At 40.8% G+C, this 22,378-nt stretch overlaps 1 protein-coding gene across 11 annotated transcripts in view; it reads right to left on the reverse strand.

Moving 5' to 3' along the window:
- Positions 1-22,378, reverse strand: part of SOX5 (SRY-box transcription factor 5) — a 283,017-nt gene that overhangs the window by 68,591 nt on the left and 192,048 nt on the right. For all 11 annotated transcript variants that reach the window (XM_085049155.1, XM_085049154.1, XM_085049153.1 and 8 more), the window contains one exon: positions 17,090-17,175. In XM_085049155.1, coding sequence (XP_084905281.1) covers positions 17,090-17,175 — 86 coding nt within the window. The remainder of the gene's footprint in view (positions 1-17,089; positions 17,176-22,378) is intronic.

Genomic DNA, 22,378 nt, shown 5'->3' on the forward strand with positions numbered 1-22,378 from the left:
TTTGTGCTGCTCCAGGACTGCCTGCTCCCTGCAGTGGGAGGCTGAGCAGCACTCATTGCTTCTTCAGTTAGCAACTGGTAAATTTATCTCCATTCCAGACTGGGAATGTCAAGCAGGGATTCTCCTCGCTTCCCTCCATATAGCAGTGATGCCCTTCACAGTCCCTTCCTTCATCGTTATCAGGGATTAGGAATCCAGAACTATGCAGAACTATCCAGAACAGAGAAGGTCTCTAGTGGGCCCTCCCTCCTATGGTTTAAATGTGAAACATTTCTGCCAATTACATTTTTCCGTGACAAGTATTAACATTACCCAGTGTTTGTGACTCCAGCGTGGGAAGCATGAATAAGGCAAGGAACAGTTCAGTCCTCCATTACGCAGGGATACTCCTTGTTTTTGCCAAAGTCAGCAACTGCTAAATATCTCTCAACGTCTACAGCTAACACCATGGCACAGGACAGGCCTTTGCTCAAAGTGATCACATTCAGCACAATAAAAGCAGAGTCTAAAGTAACAAAAAAGCACTTGCCAATATCGCAGCCGTTAAATGCAATCCTTACTCTCACCATCCATGTTTCTATCACGTATTTAACAACAGTAACATAATTCAGGATCACTGACAACTGTCCAAAGTCACCTGGCACGAAATGGAAAGAATATGGCTATGAAAACACAGGGAGGCAATGCACTGAGAGCAGCACAACGGGATATCCTCCCTTCCCAAGGATGGAAAACTCTGCTGACGCAGGGAGTTAAAACGTTCTCTGCGCTGACTCTGACTCAGTGACTTTCCTGAATTCCAACCACTACAGAAATACAGAGTCAGTCAGTCTTGCAGCTCCATGCCCCACCAGCCATCACAGAAATATTCCGGCTTTATGGTCCACCACTACTTGCTTACTGACTGGAATTGCCTAGGAAAATGAAAAAGGAAACTGAACCGCAGTAAAAAAGTGACACAAAGTGGGAATAGTCTGAGCTAATCACCCTAATCTCCCTTTATAAACTAGAATGGAACCTGCTATGTTATACCAGATGAATTATACAGGTCAGGCATCCATGGCTAAAGATTGTTCTCATCCCACCATCCTGAGTAAAAAAATCAGGAAAAAACTAGCTAGTCTGTGCTAAGCACATCTATATAATTTTTTAAAATTTTGTGTCAGCAGCTGAATTTTAAGTGAAATATATCTGTCCTCCCCGTGTCTCTGAAAAAACACAGATTTCCTTTTTACTTGTTATACAAGTCAGATGGAGAGCAACTTTGTCTTCCTCAAAGTCATCCAACTGGTAAGGCACAGAGCAGCATTTTCAGGACAGAACATGTGGGGAAGGGCATATAACTCCCCCAAAGTTGCTTGCAAATTACTTTGGCTTTGTGTGGAGAACATATATGTTAACATAAAGTAGAGTGTGAACCCAAGGAAAATGAAGACAAACACTGACAGCTGGCCAATCTTGCCCTTCTTTACTGTGTTTGCCTCAAATATAGTATGTTTGTAAGAATGTGTGAAATACTTCTGAAAATAACAGTTATACTCTGTTTAGTTTTAACAAGCAAAGGAACATACAATTTACAATCCTCCTCAGAAGGATCTGATTTACTAAAATTCATGGAGAGACGTCAGCAAATCCCCAGGAGTGAAAACCCTAACTTATTCAATATCTTGTGAATTTCGGAACTTGTGTATTTAATTAGATGCTTTTTTTCCTCACATGTCCAAGGTTACTGTGATTTTATTTAATAATTTATTTCTAATTTTTATCTTCAATTCAGTGTTTCCCAAAGAATCAGACCAATGCTTTACCATACACTATCTTTCTTCCAACAGTGGGCTGTTACCCCCTTACAGAAGGTCACTGAACGACAATTTCTTTTTCCCATCAACACAGGCTGTAGAAGAGGGAATCTTTTCCCCCTGCATCCCAGCAGTGACTGGCAGTCTGTCTCTCTCATCCTCCTCTTAGGGAATTTGGAGAAGGAGATTCACACCGCTAGGATACAATGGACATATGCTGCAGGGCTCATCCCCAATTAAGGAAGATCAATTATGGTAAGTGAGATCTTTGTCCTTCAAACACATTTCTATTATGCAACTCCGAGCCCTGTCCTTAATGTTTAATATACTGCAAGCACAGGAAGGGTCCATTGGAGCTTTCAGCTGCAGAGCTAGGAACTTTGACTGAAAGACAGCAGTCATCCTGAAGGGCCTTTTGCTTTAATTTACTGTGTGGGAGGATTATACCAATTTTAATAAGCTTAGGATAAGCAACGTCCTAGAGGATGTACATCACAGATTTTCTCATGAGATTGAAGATTTCTTACCTTTCAGTATTGTTTATAATTAGTGCCAAACTGTTCCCTTGGAATCTCTGTTCTTACAGATGACACCCATCAGCGTGATCACGAGCAGCTTTTTATATTTTTGACCCTTCTTGAAAGCAAGGCATTGTACAAACTGTAAATTGTTCTAAGAAGACTGGTAGCAAGTACAGTATGTTCAGGGACAGCCCAGTGTGTCCTAGCAGGATTACATGGAGTCTGCAGACATTGGGAGACTCCCTTGTTCCAGACCTCCACACTCAACTGCAACCTCTTTGAACTGAGTTGCCATTTCTGCAGGAGCTGAAAGCAGCAGCCCCACAGAAGGTCTCTGGTCCCATTGGCCTAGAGGAAATCTAAGAAGTTGTCAGCAGTATTGTCCTTCCTCCCTCTCCCCCCTGCTTGTCTTCCATATTCCAATGGCTGTTTATGAGCTCAGCTGTCATTCTTTGCACCAGGGAAAGATAGATGGGACACACCAACCCCAACCTAAGTGACCTTTGGATGTGACAAGATTTTTAGGTCAGTCCTGCTAAATGGAAGCCTTGGTGTATCAAGGCTCGCCTCAGGGTGAAATTTCCAGTGAATTTATTATCTCCCAATGCCCTTTGGACTGCTTCCCACCATCAAACACCATGGCAGCACTCGGAACAGGAAGAAATACATTAACTGGAATCTGATCGTTTTAAAAGGTTACAGCTGCCCAAATATAATTTAATTTCATACTTGCCCTTTGAGGGTTTGGTGTATATTTTCATTTTATGACTGCAAATGATAAAGCTCTTAAGATTCCAGGCAATAAAAAGGAAAAGGGGGGAGAAAGTATTTTAAGGGTTAGAAGTCTATTCAGTTCATAGTCAATGAGGAAAGTGACAAATCAGCTTTTTAAAAAAATCTAACATTTCCTCAGTTTTAAGTAGTCATTTCTTTCCACACCTGATGGGGAACAATATCTTTTAGTGAAAGCAAACCTGTAATGCCACCCAGTGTGATATGGAAGAAACATTTGCAGTGCAAGCATCTACCTATCCTACATCCCTTAAGGACTTGCTGCGGAGGAGCAATTAACAGGAAGTGAGATGAAGTAATCTGAACGAACTGTTGCAAAATAGAAAAAAAACCACTCAGACTAGAGAAATGCCTAAATCTAACCAGAATACTTTGAGTTTTAACTGGGTGGGCCATGGCTCCTTCTAGAATCTCTTCTAACTCCTGTCAGGTTATGTACACAGGTCCACCTTCCCATGCCCACACAGCAGGGTAAAAATCAGGGTCCCCAGCACTGTTTTTGGGGCAGCATTCAGTTTGTTTGGAGTCCCACACCTGTGTGATAACAAAATTCTAAGGCATGAGTATGCAGGATATGACATCCTAGTACACAACATGATATGCTGGGAAAGAAATGATGCTTATTCTCTCTTTTTCCCCACTTAAAGTGAAAGCAAGCACTGAACCACAAGCTACCACACCAAACTGAGTGTGGCCAGCTTGGACTAGAGCTAGGAAATGCTGAGGCCTTGTGTCCTTCACTGTATCCAATGAAAACCACGTCACCAAATGAGCACCACCTCAGCATCAAACAGTCTGATATGGTTTTGACGACTGTTTCCTTCTCACACAACACAACATGGAAAAAATAAAACAGCTGCGGAAAGGAGGAAGGATTAAGTGCGAATGTTGCACATCCCATTCTCCAAGCCACCGTAAGAAATTGATTATTGCTGGGCTCCCAAATCCTTTCAGGGCTCTTTAAAAATCTTTCCCAAACACACATTGATACACACTGTCTGAATTGCTCTCACCATCAGTTTATCAGAGCAGCGTACAGCAAGAAGCAAGGCTGCCATGATAATGGGATAAGTAGGGATGGTTCCTAAAAGGAACTGTATTCCAAGGCAGCTCCTGGCACAGCAGGACAGGGAGTTAAACCAAATGCCTGAGGGAGGGGATTCTGCCCCTCTGCCCTGCTCAGGTGAGACCCCATCTGCAGAGCTGCCTTCAGCCCTGGTGTCCCAGCACAGCAAGGACATGGAGTGAGTCCAGAGGAGGCCACAAAGCTCATTGTAGGGATGAAGCATCTCTCCAACAAGAAAAGGCTGAAGAAATTGGGATTGCTCACCTGGAGAAGAGAAGCTTTGGGGTGACCTCACTGTGGCCTTGCAGTGCCTGAATGGGAGGCTACAGGAAAGATAAGGAGCATGTACATTCAAGACAAAAGGGAATGGCTTCAAACAGACGGAGAGTAGGCTGAAATTAGATATTAGGAAGAAATTTTCCAGTGGTGAGGCCCTGGCACAGGGTGCCCAGAGAAGCTGTGGCTGCCCCTGGATCCCTGGCAGTGTCCAGGGCCAGGATGGATGTGGCTCTGAGCAAGCTGGGACAGTGGAAGGTGTCCCTACCCATGGCTGGGGGTTGGAATGAGGTGATGCCTAAGGTCTCTCCCAGCACAGGCCATTCTGTGATTCTCTGTATTGCATACCCTCAACACCAATAACCCCAAGTTTGTAAAGAAAATATTGGAATATTGAACAAATACTAATACAGAACTACTGTGGAGAGAGTAAGTGATTTTTAAGAACAGTTTAACCCACTATAAAATGTAGGATACCTATTAGTGTTTTTAATGTGTATTTTCTGATTTCAGAAGTTCGGAGTTTAATGGTAAAATCTACATCAGAGATAAACTAGGACTTCAGCCATGTTCTTGTGCCAAATTCAGCTAGACCCATTTGGTTCCCTTAACGAAATAAATATGCTGCTCTATTCTATGGTAATGGCCCAAAACACTTTACTAACACTATCACAAGCTGTACTGTTTCGGTGTATTAATGGAGAACACGCTGTTATAATTTATATAGAGTGTTTTGAGCCATGGAAGGGAAAAGAACAAGAAAAGGATTTGTTGCCAGATGCAATTTTCACACTCCAGCACGGAGAGAGGAGTGACCTAGAGAGCTGACACTGCCCCTCCAGAAGGGCAGAGAGCTGCTGGTGATGCTGCCCAGGTGTGCTGAGGGACAGCCATCCTTCCCAGCCCTGCACCCTCAGGGACACACACAGCAATGATGCTTTTTTTTCAGTTTTACCATTGAACCCCTGAGTGTGTCAGGCGGGGGCACAGGTACCCCACAGGTACCACCCCTCGTGGCACCCCACGCCTCTGAGGGATTAACCTCATCCCCTTGAGCACCAACTGGCAAACCTGACACTGTACCTCCAGCAAGGGGCTGGAAAAGGCACTCCACAGCAGTCCCCAAAGACCATCTGACTCCCTCAATATGCCACAAACAGATTGCCCCTGTCAGTGGCCGCTGGTGCAGGATGTGGCACAGCTGTGGTTGCTACAGCAGAGTACAGCTTGCAATGCAGCAAGGAGCCTCTGCTGTAATGCAGGTTTTGAATAGAGAGAGCAGTCACTCTGAACAGCAAGACACAGAGGCGCAGATCTAGGTGGAATACGCTTTTAAAAAATCTCACTTTCTACTACCATGAGAGCGTTTCAAACTTTCTTACTGCTCTCCTGTTGTACTGGTAATCACAGGATACTGATTTCTAAGCTTCTCTCAGCTTAAAACCACACACTTCTTAAAAACAACTTTTCTTTCTTGCATACATGCCTCTTCTTTTGCTTTTTAGTTTCATTTTTATGTCTGCCCATCAAGGAAAGACAACTCCCACAGTAGCTTTCTGACATCCCTGCTCTCTGTAATTCCATAGTTTGTCAGCCACCAAGACACATGACTTAACAAATCTGCAGCATATTTCCAGTCGGGTAACTCCTCAGTGATGTGACCAGTCTCTACAGCTAACAGTTGGGAATGTAAATCCAGTTGTCTGCAGCACTTTCCTCCTCAGTTGTCCAATGAATGGAACAGAAACAGACTACTGGTAAAAATGGCAGACAAGCAGGCTGCAAAATTTAAAAACTAGTCTTGAGCACCACTAAGAGCTACAGGTACTGTTGCCTCCAAATTTTCTTATTAAGATTGATTTTACAAAATCCGCTAGGGCTGAAAGCATTAAGAACCTCTGAAAAGAGAAAAGGAATTTGACGAAACTAAGTATTGCAGAAAAAACTGCTCTGTGACTTAACTTCAGGAACAAGCTTATGCTATTCAGGCACAACAGAATAAAACTAAGTTTAATACTCTGAAATTAACATCTCCAGATACTATGGTATCTTCTGTTGAGCAAAGTTCAATTGGTGCCTTTGGAAAGAGAAACAGAACAAGCATCCTGACCCCAGTGGTTTGTTTTCCACTGCTTTGAGCTACAGTCTACAGTAATTAGGTATTTCATAGTTTCAAACTGTGCCTAATATTTGCCTCCATTCATAAAAGTTGGTCAAATATCCTGGTTGGTAACAGTCAAGTCTGGCAAGGAATCAGACAACAAAAGAGAGGGTAAGAGTTCAGAAACTTCTAAAGGCTTGCACTGTTCTTGCCATATGCAATTTATGTCACAGGTCAGTGATACACTCCTCGTGCACATATTTACTCTTCTGTTTGTTTACTTCTATCCCATTCTGCCTTGTCAATAGGAAATGGCCAATACTTTGGAGAAAAAAGAATGGTCATACACTAGACTGTAGTAAGAAGTAAGACATATATTGAAATTCTTACACATTCATGTATTATACCTATCTGCATCTAACAGAAAACCATGTCATCTGATCTAGGTACAACAGAGAGCAAGATTTCAAGAGAGAATTTCTTGTGCTGTGTTTTAGGATGAATAAAATGAATAATTCCATCAGTGGACCTGAAGAAGGAAGCATGTATCAGTAAGCAGTCAGTTTGTGCAAGCAGTGTTTCTCCCTGCTGCAGTTATTTGCAGCATTGCTCCACAAGCACTGGAGTGTGTGCACGTCACTGATTTGCAGTTTTCCTGTGTGTTTGCCTGTCGTGATGTTCTGCTGGGGCACTGTAAATACACACTGTTGGCAGAGCTCAGCCTGAAGACAATGAACTCCAGAAATATTCAGAAAAATTTCCTAATCTGACGGCAGCTTTCATGTTTTGCAGGAGGCCCACAGCCCCCCAGTTTGTGGTTTCAGAGTGAGTCCCCCTGCAGCCAGCCAAGCTCCACTCAGTGTGGTTTCCCTCCTCTCCCCCCGCCGGACAGTTTGCTCAGGATTATACAATCTGATTTGCATGATTATATAATCTTCTTTTCAGCAACATCCCTCTGAAAAGAGCAAACAACATAATAGGAAAACCAGTAGCGTAAGCCAACTCTTTCAAAACCCAGTGTCTGGAATGTGCAAAGGGCACAAAGTAGGGGGAAAAAAAGAAAATGTTTTTTTGCGTCTGTTACCAGATATTTCATACAGACCTTTCCAGGGAGCATTAATTTCCAATGAATGTAAGCCATGAAACAATGTGAAACACAAACATCTCATAGGTCTGCACTGTTGCCAGTACAGGGAGGGAAGCATCTCAAGGTATGTACAAGGGTTGTTATTTACTTCTTTATCACCAGAAGTTACTTTGGGGCAGTGTAAGATTTTTCAGATGGTTTTCCCCCCATCCTGGCTTAAAACACTGGCAGGCAGCTGCTGCCACTGCTGCTATTTTGACCCTGGTTTTGTCTTGAAGCTGGTTGAACTCCCAGCTTCAGCACCACGATTCCAATGATCCAAAGTCTTGGCTCTATTGCACTTGGTTCTATTCTATTAAAGTATAAACAAAGTCCTAGCTGATTTATCAGCCCCCACTCCTCGTCCCTTCTTTCAAACACTTCAGACTTTGTCCTAGACAGGATGCTGTCTAGGTGAAGACTGTCATATTCCAATCTGCAAACAGGCTCTTCTGCTGGCTGCTAAAACTACTTATGATGTCATTTACTTCAGCAATATTCATCTAAAATTAATGCCTCATAAATAATCAAGGAGTAATCTGCTTCCGTCTGTCAGGCTAACCCCAAAAAGAAAGAAGTGTAACATTTTTGCAAGAGAAAAGAAATTAAGGATGACCTGACCTCACAAGCACGCCTGCCAGACAGCTCCACACTCTTCCCTGCATGACCTATTTTTCCCTGCTCACACCACGGAGATGTTTCAAACAAATGGCCAATAATTTAGGCTGCTTGAAACACAGAGGGTTGCCACCCAGACAAGACAGTTGGGCATCTTAATGGCTTTGTCAGGTTTCCAAAAGTTTTTAGTGACTTGTTATCTCTTCTCAAGTTGAAACAGAGCTCTGTTTAACTAGTCCATGAAGGTTAATGTTAAATGCCTTGCTTTTCCAGGAATTAGGATACTGGGTATGGATCATGGCCTAACACTTTGTTGCATCTTAGAGTGTGTAAATGGCCTGTATGAAAAAGCATACTGAGTTCCTACATGGTGTTTTAGTTAAAACACAAAGTATATTAAGGAATAATTTACAACTAAAAATCTGTTTATAGCTAAAGTGTTCCTATAGCATAAGTTCCAGGGCTGCAGTATTTCCAGCCTGCTTTTGAAAGCTGCTCAAAACTACTGCCTAATAAATTCCCATGAGATTAAAAGAACATCTGTTTCTATTAGTAGAATCAGATTCTGTACCAGTTATCAAGATCCCCATCAGCTGTAGTATGAACTACTGAACACCTGTGGGTTTTCATCTTTTCCTTTTGAGAACTCCACAACCTTCTCAGCAGAGACACAGACCAATGTATCATGATAGAACCTGCCACCTAAAACAGGCTGACTTCCCTGAAACATCTTTTACATCTGTTAAAAGTATTAATGGTCCCCTAGGAGAAAACCACTGAATTACAGTATGATCAGATATATTCAGACATATTCACTACAAGAAAAAGGCACAGAAATGGTCATCTTGTGCTAATTCACAAGAAGAGAAGAGAAATCTTGTGGCAGAGAAGGACAAGGCAAAATGGAAACAACACAAGCCATGAGGTGAAAGAAAAATAGGATAAATGTGTGCATATGGAAGATGAGGGAAAGGATTTGCTGTTCTCATGCTGGGGCTTATATGTAAAGAGACAACAACACAAAGCTGAAGGCTGGTAAATAGGAAACAACATGGAAAAGACATGCTATTTCCATTGTCCAAATGTCAAACGCCTTCTGGGAGCCCAGGGGTGGAGGGAGGAGGAGTAATAGCTGCAGAAGCGTCTTGTAACAGGTTCTTCTTAAAAGGGATTTCTTGAAAACTGCTGGGCTCTGACTCTGGCCCATATGGGCTCAGGAAAGTCGGAGAGAACGCTGGCTGCACTTTTTCCAGGCTATTTGCATATGTTCCTTAGTATGCAGAATGTCTCTGTATGTAATTGAATTGTTGTTTTTGCCTCTATTAATACATATGCAAATGAGTCACTCCTGCAGCTGTGCTGTATTAATCATATGTGTGCTTCTGTCTGTCTGCCCTGCAGGCTCAGGGTCGGAGGGAGGGGGAAGAGGGAATTCAGTCTCTTTAACCTACAAGAAAACTCACTCATGCAGACCGAGGTCTGCTAGCAAACAGCAAGCCTGAGCTACAACTGGAAGGCAGACAAGCTGGTCATTTTTCAGTCTTTTTTTCATTTTTCATAGGTATGGATGGAATCTGAACGTTCTGCAGGAAGAACTGTTAATCTAGATAAAATGAATATGCTACCACTGCTAATTCTTTCCCCTGGAGGGGGAGGGAGTTCTAATCTGACAACCTGCAGAGTAGCCATGATATTGTTTTACCATGTGTATTTACTGCCTGTAAATGTCCACTGTGCGTGTGCTCAGATACTCACAGTGCTCAATAAAACACAAAGCATTTCTGTGGAGTCTGCTGTAATCACTGTCTTCCCTAAATTGATTGGATTCTGATTAAATGATGTGATCAAGCTTTTCATCCAAATCTATTTTGATAGAATATATTGAGTTTACCCATAACATTGTGGAAGATTGTATCAAAGGCAAGAATGGGCTATTTAGATGCCAACTACAAAACACATTTACTCACCATGAACAAGATTTATTTGGGCTGTGTTCTGTGGTTCATGCTTTTACACAATCTACCACAATCTCTAGCTCTCAGCAGGTATCCAGAAAGTGAGGACTAGTTGCATCCTAGCATTGCAAGGCTTACTCTTGAGTTGAGAGGAACTTTTTCCATTTAAAAATGTAGGGATTGTTGAGAGATGCTCTTGGCAATCAACAGCCTCTCACCCCACACCTTATTTACACAGTTTAATGAGTATCTTAAAATCATCACTAAGACGTCATGAAAAAAGTAAGAAACCTTGGAAAGATAATTTTTTTCTAAGACAGCTAACCCCACAAGAACATAGAGACCTTCACCCTGGTTAGATGGTTGTAGCTCCTTTTACATGAGTTCTGGGCCCCACATTTTTTCTAGCTGAAAGACCTTGGTCTTCACTGATCTCTTTTGAAATAACCATCTTGGCTGCCCATTTGCAGAACAGGCAGCAAATATCTAGTGGCCAACACATTCACTTACAAAGCCAGACAGAAATGGTGGACAGAAGCAGGGGATATAGAATCTGCACAATGCAGCAATTCAAAATACTATTCAAAAGGACACGCAACAAAAAATGTTGCTTTATTACTGCTTTTATTATTGTTATTTGTGGAGGCCATCAGAAACAGCACAGCCATACACTGAGCTAATGGCAGATGGACAACTGCCATCTTTTGGTTATGCTAATGAGAAATGTCACTCTTCATGTACTTAGGTTTTTTTCTCCCCAGATGTGTGTGCTCGCAGTGAAAAACTAATTCTACTTTTTTATGCTTAAGTGGATTGCATGAGTACTATAATATTGTAATTAAACTGTGCACCAATGATTCATTCCCTACAAAAGAAGTCAGAGTCCAATTAATGAGAACAGGTAAAGTAAAAAAACAAACAGGGAAAGGATACTGATTTGCTGTTGAAAAGTCAGCTTAGATGGTACTTAAAGGAAGCCACTGCCCAGCAAATAGAAGGAATAACCTTGCATTGCTAAAAAACAGTTTAGTTTCTTGTAAGTAAAGAACTGGTTATAGTAATACCCCAAAGAGGTCAGAATGCAGACTGCAGAGTAAATAAATAATGGATAAAGTATTGCCATCTCTTGGCTACATTCCATAGAAACAATAATGGGGCATCAGACTTTCCTTTATCAGAAATGATGATCATATGTCTTTGCAGCTTTGGCAACTTGATTCCCCAAAAACAAGGAAAGAATAAAGTTTTCGGTATTCAGACGCATCACTACAGTGTTTGTACAGCTTTTTCAGAGTCTTCTTTCACAGATTTCAGGTGTTGTAACTCTGGAAGTCCAACTGCTTAATCTGGCAAAACTGATTATGTCTATAGATTATAGCAATAAGTCAAAAAGAGATATGCAAAAAAACCCCAGTTATTGCATGTGCTTGAGAATTAACACATGACAATATAGTAACATCTCTGCAAGAGCAAGGGGAAGTTCTTCCTCAGCAGCACTTCAAATGAAACTTACAGAGATATTTCAGAGAAATAGCCTGAACTGGCAAGTGGAGAGATGTAGCTTATCCCTGCAATGGTGCAGAAGCCAAAAGGAAGTTGGTGTATAAAAAAAAAATAAAGTAATACTTGTATGACCACTGGAACACTCTGCCTCCTGACCAGTCGCTGTATACTTGTCAAAGAGCTCTCTCCATTTCTTTCATGTAAAACAAACATGGAGAGTACAGATGATTACGGATCCTTAAGATACCTAGAAGCATGATTTTCCAAGGGAAAATTTGTACTGAGTGAGACACTGAGGAGGATAAACAACTTTTCAAAGCCCTCAAACTCCAAATGGGTTTAATTTTCTCAAAATCTAGTATCTTACACCAGTGCCTGCTTGTGGCCCAAATACTTCCAAAACTGTGGTCCAGTTTTTTAAATTCCATTTAAATTCAGACCTCGGTACACATCTTACCACACAACTAAGAGAACAGGTCTGTAGTAGGACAACATTAATTAAACCAAGTACTTAATAGAGGAAGTGGAGTCTAAAAAACTTGGGCAGCCTGTTCAAGGTCAAAATCTGCTCATCATCTTTATACAAATAGTCAGAGAATACAGAACTCTCCTAATGACTGGTGTTCAGACCCAGCTAAAATGCTTTTACACTTACACACTGACGGGAGGTTCTCTTGATTCATACAGTGACAGGTTTGCACAAAACGTTGAACACAACCACCAATAATTACAAAGTCCTGTTTCATGCTACAGTGAAGGGTGAAGAAAGTCTGAACGCTGGCACTCCAAACTTTTTGGGGTGTTTTTTACCAAGAGCAGATGTTTGTAGGAAGTCTGTATTACATCAGACTGCTACACTGTTTTGACAGGACACAAAATGTCCATACAGTAAGACTACACAGGCAGCTGTCATTATTCATCCAGCATTATCTTTCAATGGAGTTATGGGTATATACAGCATTTGTGTCACTGCCAATTAATCAGTCGTTGTCACTATCTGGTTATCAAACAAGCAATCTGGGAAATCTGAACCATTCCCACTCCCAGTGGTGTGGATTCCTCTCAGTTTGCACATTCTGCCATCAGTTCCTTTGTTTCCTAATGCTAAGAAAGCACTTGCAAAACATATTTGATCAGAAACTTTCAGATACAATTTTATAAAGAATTTGCTCAGACGTATGGAAACATCTATTTTATACTTAGCTATGCCCAAGATGACTGGCACTAGAATAATCCCTTCAGTTTAGCTTATTATTGTTACGCCATACCTATGCTTACAGCTTTGAATGTTGATCTTCAAGATGGAGGAACTTAATTGCCTCATCTGCTGAACCCTACAGGAAAAAATGATGTTCATAAAAGGCACAGAGCAGTACTTTTGAGTCATTAGCCTTATTCAGTAAAACATAGTGACAATTTATGTTCAGGTTTTTTCTCGTTCATTCAAAACATAATCACCATCCTACACCACTCCTGAAGAACAAGACCAGATGATACTTATGAGGGGAAAAAACTAACGTAAGAAACTCACGTGCTTACCCAGAGGGATTTTACTGCAGCAATGTTCAGGACTGAGTCTTCTCGGGTTTCTTTTCCCTCAAATGGCATTTTTGTCATTAAATGTGGGAACGAGTGAAAACACGGGGCTGACAGACAGCACTGTATCAGAGGACAGGCTCAAGCCTGCACCGTGCCTGTTCCAGCTTCTCCAGCATGGCCCCATCCATCTACTCCCTCTGCAACATCTAACAATGTAAGCTTTAGCTTCCATTCTCATTGAGTCATTAGTCTCTCTGTGGATACTGGAAATCAAGGCAATCCCGCATGGCTAATTGTGGCAGATATCAGATGACAGAATCTGTGCACCCCAGTGGGGACTCAAAGCCAGGGAGGGAAACGGAGGGCTTCAGATTACAAAGCTGTCACTGGGAGCCAACAGGGGATTTCAAAATGAGATATTGCATTTTCACTGACAAAGAGTTTCTTTGCAGCAGAAAAACAATCAGGTGTTAGCTCTTCTTCTGTAAATACAGTGAGCATTTCATTTACAAACACAAAAATTCAATTTTGACAACCAGGGATAAAAAAAGTACTTCCTGTTGATCTCATAGTACACTACTAAAGCCATGACCCGACTTAAAATTCTCTAATGAAATAACAAAGACATGTTTATTGCTACACAAACAAACAAGAAAAATTCCTTGGCTTTGTCTTCACTGAGATAACGTTGTGTATCGAATTCTGCTGGGAGCAACAAACTGAGCATTGTGTCAGGTCCTTTGATCTCCCCTGCTTTAAGTACACAAAGTCTGAAAGATGAGTGATAGGGAGGATAGAGAGAGAAGAAAAGAAGGAACATTCCACTTTTCTGACCTTTTACTGTCTGATGACCAGATGACAGAGGGAACACCAGAGTTACACGTAATGCAGGGGAATGTCTCAAGTGGGAAGAGTTCCTCCTTGAAAAAGACTGTGAAGCCATTGAAAGGTGGGTTTGGACCAGAAACATCATGGATGTTTCTTTATGTCTCAAGAAAGCCATCAGTGAGCTAAACTGAATTTTAACAGCGTTTGGAAGGCACAGTCTTTCTAGTCCAGCTGCTAAGTTCAGCTCCATTCATGTTAGCCTAGGTGAGCATCCTTTCTGAGTCCTGTATGATAAAACCTCTCCCGAAGCAAATCTAGCCTGACTCTTCCAGAGGGCACCAGAAGTTAAGAGGCATGTCCAATTTCTATCAGGTAGGTTGCACTGATAGCTAAAAATCACTGTTAAGATGTGAAGGAAAATCAGCTTCAATTTATTTCTAGCATATATGTGCCCTTAGAGATCAGATCTGAAAGATTTAAGAGAGTCTACTGAGTTAGTAATTTGAACCTCTGCCACTGACTGGCTGCCAAACTCTCCCTCTAATTCCAGACATGTAGCAAAACAACATAGGTGAATTTGGTCAATATTTTCATTTTAATGTTCTCCTTTGCACAGAAACAAGACGCCTTTGAGGTTCTCAAATTTTCCATAACCTAAACTCATCCCAAGATATTTATGACTGCAGTCACTTTTGCACAAAGCCCACCTTTTAACAAGAAAACTGTCATTGTGATAAAGCCTATTTTAATCAGAATATTTCAGCCCACAGCATGCATAGATACATCCCAAAGCCGACCCTGAAATGAAGCTAAACCATCCTACTATCTTACCAAAGCACTGATGCATTATTTTGGGATTAGCTTGAATGACTGCAAAAACAAGAACTAGAATCAGACCTTTGTTTTCTCATTGCTAGCTAGCTCCATGTTTGTTTTTCCTTTTTCCCTCCCTCTTTCTTCCATATGTCTGTTCATGTGTGTTTGGCTATTATAGGCACCTTATCAATAGTGATGCTACTCCTCAAAATTCATTTCAGAGGGATGACTTTTATGGCTCCCATGATTCTTAAGCCGCCTACAGTATTTGTAACTCAGAGAATCAGAAACTAACACACAGACAGTGTTGCTTTTCATACAGAGGCACAATAGGAATGAATGTATTAACCTCTGTGGTGCATGGAATGTGTCAGCTTACACACTGGCAGCTATTTCTGTGAAACTCAGCAAACTTCCGCTGGCTGTGTTAAAATAAAATTTAAAAAGAAAAAAAATCTTCCCCAGAACTGTGTCCCACGCTCTCGTACGCTGGCCAAACAACTGAAATATCTGATGTCTCCTTCATGCTGATGCGGGCCAAAGTGAGCTGGAGAATGCATTTCACACATCGTGGTTATAAATGCTGAGCCTTTCCAAGCAGGTATTAAAGCTCTGCTGTTCCACGTGACTTGGCAAATAATAATGAGCGGGGAGAGCCATTTGCAGTGGAGAGCTTGGGTTTTTTTTTTGTTTCTAGAAAAGAGTGGCAACCCAGGCTTTGCAGAATTAGAGATGTTTGAGTTCTCGATTTCCTCTCAGTCCCAAATATTACTTGCCTTCACCCCACCAGCCAAGCATACATGGGAGGCAGCAAAATTCACACTGTGGCAAGGGACATCACATTTGCTTAATTCCAGTGACTTGACAAGGGCTGTGTGGCTGATCAGGAATATCCAAAGACTTGCTATTATTAAGACCCATGGACACCCTAATGCCTCCAAAATTCAGAATACTGACAGTCTGAATCAGATACATCTGGCTACCAGGTCAACTCTTTAAAGCAGCTGAAAAAAACCCAAACCCTTTAGTATCTTTCCACCTGTTTTCTAATTGTCTATGTTAAATTAGGATAATCACTAATTATCTGCAATACAGCAGTGCCTAAAATGCTCTGGGTACCATAAAACACAGTAGGAGGGGCCAGTCATTGCTCTGAAGAGCTTATGGCCTAAAAGGACATAATCATGTTAACGACTTTTAAGCAGTTTAAAAGTGCTTGTCAGGACAGAGCTTTTCTGCCTGGCAATCCATTTCCTTTCGGTATTTCACAGCCTGTATGAGAAGGATCTAATGGAAAAGTGTCCTGGTTTTGGCTGGGATAGCATTGGCTTCCTTCTTGGTAGCTGGTACAGTGCTGTGTTTTGGATTTAGGATGTGTTTTGGATTTAGGATGAGAGTAATGTTTGATAACACATTGATGTTTTGGCTGTTGCTAAGTAGTCCTTACCCTAAATCAAGGATTTCTCAAGTTTCCCATGCTCTGTCTGCGAGAAGCTGCACAAAACTCTGGGAGGCAGCAAGGCTGGGACGGCTGATCTGAACTGGCCAAAGGAATATTCCATACCAGAGAACATTATTGTTTAGTTTCTAAACTGGGGAGAGCTGTTCAGGAGTGGTCAATCACTGCTTGGGGACAGGCTGGGCATTGCTCAGCGGGTGGAGAGCAATTGTTTTTCTTGGGTTTTATTCTTCTATTTAATTGAAATTGTTGCTATTACTATTATTGTATTTTCCTTTACATCAATTATGAAACTGTTCTCATCTCAACCCACGGCTTTTACGTTGTATTTCCCAATTCCCTTCCCCATCCCACTTTTGGGGAGTGAGCGAGTGGCAGTGTAGTACTGAGCTGCTGTCTGGGGTTAAACCATGGCAATAAGAAAAGTAAATGTACCGCCAGGAGGACATTTAAAGTAGAAACCTAGAAGAAGTTAAATTGACAACAGAGACACACAAATGCAACAAAAACTTCCAGCAAGGTAAAAGAAAAATGCACTATCATTAGACGACTCTTTCGCTTCAGACGCAGATTTCACGGGAAGAGAACAGCTCCAAAACCTCTGTTAATTGCATTGTGCTCCAATGGAAGAGAAAACTGGTTTTCATATTTACTTAACCTTCGCCTCCTCTGCATTGTGCTGGGACTTACCTGCAGTTGGAGAGGGCCTAAGCCCGGTGTTGCTGCGGCAGCAGCTGCCATGGTAGTTGGGATCAGCTGAACGGGGTAGGGGTCACCTAAGTAAGAGAATAATAGAGGCGTCAGCACCTTTTATCTACTCTCCACCTGCAAATTAAAGTCCTGCATTCACTCTTTCCAAAAGCCTTCTTTTGTGCGCCTTGTTGAGGCCTAATGAAAAGCTCTATTGTGCAGCCTTTTACTAACACTCTTTTCACAATTCTGGCTGAGAGAGGAATGTGAATAAAAGGCACAAGCAATTAAGGCGGAAACCTCATCCTTTTTCATGATGTATTTAGGGAAATGGAAAAAAAAAAAGTGCACATTGATCAGAAGGCTGCACTTCAAAAAAAGGAAAGAAAGAAGATGGGGGTGGAGGAGAAGAAAAGGAAAACAGTACAACCTTGATAAGATCACAGCATTAGAAGGGAACAAATTTACAAGCTTGTCCAGAACATGAAGTTAACCAAACTCTGTTCACTGTTAGTAAACTGAGCCTCTCACAGAGTAAAAATGGTACTCAATTGACGACTCTGTTTTCTATTAGGTGAGAAAAAAAAAATCTCACTTTAGTGGCAGGGTTTGGTCCTACAACAGGAAAAAGCACGTGAAGTTAAGGAAATCAGATACAAGCCTTTGAAATCCCTGCACCAACTCCACTTCATGACTTGAGATTCAATTTTGCTTCTGACGGAAAAGGACCTCAGTTTTAGTAAGAACTGCACTGTGCTTAATGAGATAAAGGGACCCAGTAAAGGTTTTAAGACAAACTGCAGGCATTTATAAAAGAAAATTACCTGAGATGGCAAAAATTGAGATGGAGACAGGCATGGTTTAATGTTATGGAGTTATCACTTTTGGTCACTCCTAACATATCTGATTTGTTAAAATAAACTTCATACTACCCCATCCACAAAACTATTAAGAAAACTGGCAAAAATAATAAAAAATATTACACACACATTATATTGCTCCTCCAAGTGATAAAATATTTTAACACTTGCCACTGAAATAAGGCTCACCAGAGCATTTCTGCATGTCCCTGTGTTCTGGTGGCATGCCTGATTTCTGTAGCACAAAAACAGCCACTGGAAATAAGACTGTGGAAAAGGCAGAACACTCTACCAGGAAAATCAACCTAAATGTTCTTGTACATTTCATTAGAGAGGTAGATTAGAAGTTTTCCCCTTTATTGTGCTTTTTTGAATGAACTGGGAAAAAAAATAAAAAAGACAATTAAGGAGGTAATGTAGGGTGTTCTATACAATCATTAATAGCTATTATTGAATTAAAGTGTAAAATGTTATCAAGCCTTAGTTACAGGAAACAGAAAACAAAGGGAAATAATTTTATCCAATGTTTTTTAAATGTTAGAAATAAGCCGTGTTGGTGTACACACATTCAGGAAAGTGGCTAATGTTTATTTTCCTCTTTTTTAATGAAACCTTCTTTAGACCTTTTCATTCAAGGATTTTGATCCCCTCCTGTTAAGAAGTAAATACCACAACTTCTAGCAATGGAGGGCCAGCAGAAAGTGGGCTGGCAAGGCATCTTAACAGGTATTTAACTTAAACAACTGTGCATGTTTATATTTAAGAACATCTTAAGTAATGCTTTGCTGACTGAAGCCCCACAGTCTTTCAAGGCTGACCAGCCAAGCAATGCAAACCAAAATTTCCACCCAGGCATCCCCATTCACAGGGGTTTTTGCACCAGCACCAGACCACAGCACTTCTATTTATTTATTTGTCGATGGGCAACAGATTTCCTGACTTGCTAGGGTTTTCGGTTTTTTTTTCCCCAGAGAATGCTGTTGTTTTACATTTTCCAATTTCATTTGGCTTTCTGAGGCACCCACCTTTCTTTTCGTACCGTGGACTGAATCAAAAATTCCTCTGACTTGACATTTTCTAGAGAGCTATCTTGTGACCTAAGGAGGGAGCCTTAAACATGTGAAGACACAGAGAAAAAATAAATGGTGGTCAGAGAGTCAGAGTCAATGGTGTTTAGCTGCTTCCAGACCACCATTAGCCCAAAGACTGATAAGACTGATCTCAGCATCATTCCAAAAGTCTCTCTAGAAGAAGACATTCTGATCAAAAAATGATGGCCGTCAAAGAAGATAAAAAGTTTAATTTCTCAATTGCAAAAAAAAAAAAAAAAAAAAAAAAGCCAAGAAAGAATGAGGGAAAAGTTTCTCACCAGGATGCTGATTCTCACAGCCCATTAAAATTTCTAGTTTTGAATTATTTGTATTAAAACATACACATTAAAAGATCAGCTTCCATGCACTCACCCACATTTCTCTCCACACACATGTATAAACCTCATTCCATCATGTTAATTCAGAAATCTCTCTACTCCCAGCAATAGCCCAGTGGAAGAGCAAAGATTGAAACTCACAGACAACTTTTCAGGCACTTCAGAGACAGGGAAGGTTTTGGGTCCCCATGCATGAGGATGCCAAGCACTCCCACACTGACATCACACAGTGCAGGAACATCCACCAGCCCTCAAAACACCAACAAACATCCCAGGTCCTGTCTGATAAATACACATTTTTTGCTGTTACTCTAGAACATACTACATCTTTCTACTGTCCTTACATTTATTCCCCCATCAGAGTGAAGTTTTTGACTAAGCAGTTTTTCCCTGAAATCTGGGAAATGCATGTCTTAATTATTGCATTACATCTTCAGTAAATATCTTATTTTTAGATGTAAGAAGTAGCTACGTTTTTTCCCAAGCTCTAGGAAATTTCAGGAATGTGAGATGAGATATACAACTCTTAGAAATAAATATTTCCCAAGCCATTCACAAGTCTGTACCACTGAAAACACCAACAAAACCTCTAACAACTGTATTACATTTCCATTTACAAAATTCACTATTAATCTAATGCATGCAGGCAGGAGCATCTTTCAGCTACCAAAAGAAATATTTCATGTAGTCCTTTCATGTTCCAAACTGCCTCTTGTTATGTGTGGACTTTACTTATAAAAAAGGCATCAGAGAGAAGTTTTATTGTTGTTTTTTTTCTTTAGTAGGCCATATGGTAAAATCTGGAGCAGATCAAAGGCTGGGATTTTTATGGTGACAACAAGGTAAAAATTATTTCATTAGCTGATGTATTATTGCCTATATATAATTATTTCCCAGCTAGTCAGTGACATCACTTTGAAGAACAGAATTATTCAAGACTGGCTACACAAAGAGAGCAGAGAATTTATGCACTGGTGAGGTAGCAGCTAAAGAAGGGAAGGAGGAATGTCAGCCTGGGGGAGCTGATGGGGAATATTAGAGATGTTGGTGCCCACTGTGGGCAATGCCAGTGGATCAGGGAAAAACACAAGGCTGACCCCTCCATTCTGTGCCAATACTCCATTTCCCTACCCTTCTTCTGGTCTGTCTTCCACAAACATACCCAGAACCTCTTTCCTGATAATTTATGCACTGTAACTTCTTTCAATTTCAAATCACACCTTCATCCTTGCCCAAAATAATCTTCCAAGATCTTGCTTACAAGAGGATTTTTCATGAAGTACATTCACTTTCAAACCACTCTTTCTATGAACTCTCCTATGATCCTCCACTGAAAACACTTTTCTGCGAAAGTGAAGTTGTGGTACAGAGCCAAGTGGACATCCTGTCCCAACACACAAAATAACAGCCCTGTGTTTAGGAACTTGATTTTCAACCGACTGCTTACCAAACTCATGGGTATGAAACCATTCTGTAGTTGTGGAAATACAACAGTGGCTCTTAAACCATTTATATGTTTTGCGAAATTTTATCAAAGGACTTTAATAAGTTAAAAAACATTAAGACTATTTTTTTAAAAAGTGAAAATAAAGCATAAGAGCTAACATGATGTCTGTTGCACCATTCACCAAAACTCCTGAGATGTGTTTTGTATTCCTTTTTCTGTCACTCATCTCATTTATTCTCGCTCATGGTGTAATCCCCCCTAGTGTCTTGTCTTGTCTCCTGACAGGCTGCAAGCTCTTCAGAGCAGCCACAATTGTCTTACTTGCTGTATAAATCAAGTTACATGCTAATGTTAAATTATAATGTTTTGACAGGATTAAGTTGAACCTGATTATATGAAACAATAAAATACTGATATTTTTTTCCTGAAATTTTCTTCTCTTAAAAAAATAAGGATACTAGAATAGAAAAGTAGGGCGTTTATTTCCCGTGATTTTTTAAAACTCATTGTTTTTCTCCTACATGTCTTTCAGGGACAGCAAATGACAAAAAAAGTTGGAGGTCATGGAAGAAGAAGAATAAAGAAAACAGTGTAAAGAATGTAAAGAGTAGGAAACAATACCAAACTCTCAAATTATAATTTCCAAGACCAGTATGCTAAACTAAATTCCATGAAAAAAACCAAAATAAACATTTTCTTATAGTATATTCTGTTGAATGAAGAGGAATTTTACATTCTCTTCCCTCCACTTTTGACAAATTCTAGAAAAAGACACAATAATTTTACACTCGATTTATCACTTAAGTGTATTTATAATGAATAATTACAGCTGATGGCCCACTGACAGACAAGGCACTGCATCTCTTCTCCCCACTCATTCTTTCTCAACCTCATTTTCCTCTCATTTTCTTGGTGTGATGGTGGGCATGCAGTAAAAGTAATGGGAGGCTGTGAAAGACATGAGCAGTGTTCCCTGACTTCTGCCTCAAGAGATTATGGATTTAAATTAATAAGAAAAAGACTACGAAGATGATACCACCAGTGGCTTCCAAAATGAAATCCAAACTGGTTCCCTGATTTTCTTTGAGGATAGCTGTGGACAGTACTGGCTGAGAGATAAGTCTGTTTTGTGTTTTAGAGAAACAATTCAGCCTAGAGAAGGCTGGGTTTGGATGATCTAAAAGCAGCCTTCCAATCCCTGCAAAGTGATCAACAAGACTGGCCAGGTTTCTCCCGGCAGGGCTCGCTTGGAGGACAAGAGCCAGTGGACATAACGTGAACCAAGAGAGGATCAGATTTTCCCCACGACAGCCAGATGTTGAAACAAGCTGTTTCATAGCCCCAGACAGGGTTATGCACTCTCTGTCCTTGGAGCTTTGAAGCCCTAGCTGAATCAAGCCCTGAGTACCCAATCCCATCTCCTCAATGACCCTGCACGAAGGAAGAGGTTGGAATACAAGCCTTTCTGAGATCCCTTCCAACCAGAATAAAGAATAATCCTATGATTTCTAGGACACACTTTTTTTTTCTATACCTGTTGAGTAAATTACAGT

The sequence above is a fragment of the Lichenostomus cassidix genome, chromosome 1Aa, assembly GCF_008360975.1.
Source record: "Lichenostomus cassidix isolate B80296 chromosome 1Aa, HeHo_3.0, whole genome shotgun sequence".
Taxonomy (NCBI): domain Eukaryota; kingdom Metazoa; phylum Chordata; class Aves; order Passeriformes; family Meliphagidae; genus Lichenostomus; species Lichenostomus cassidix.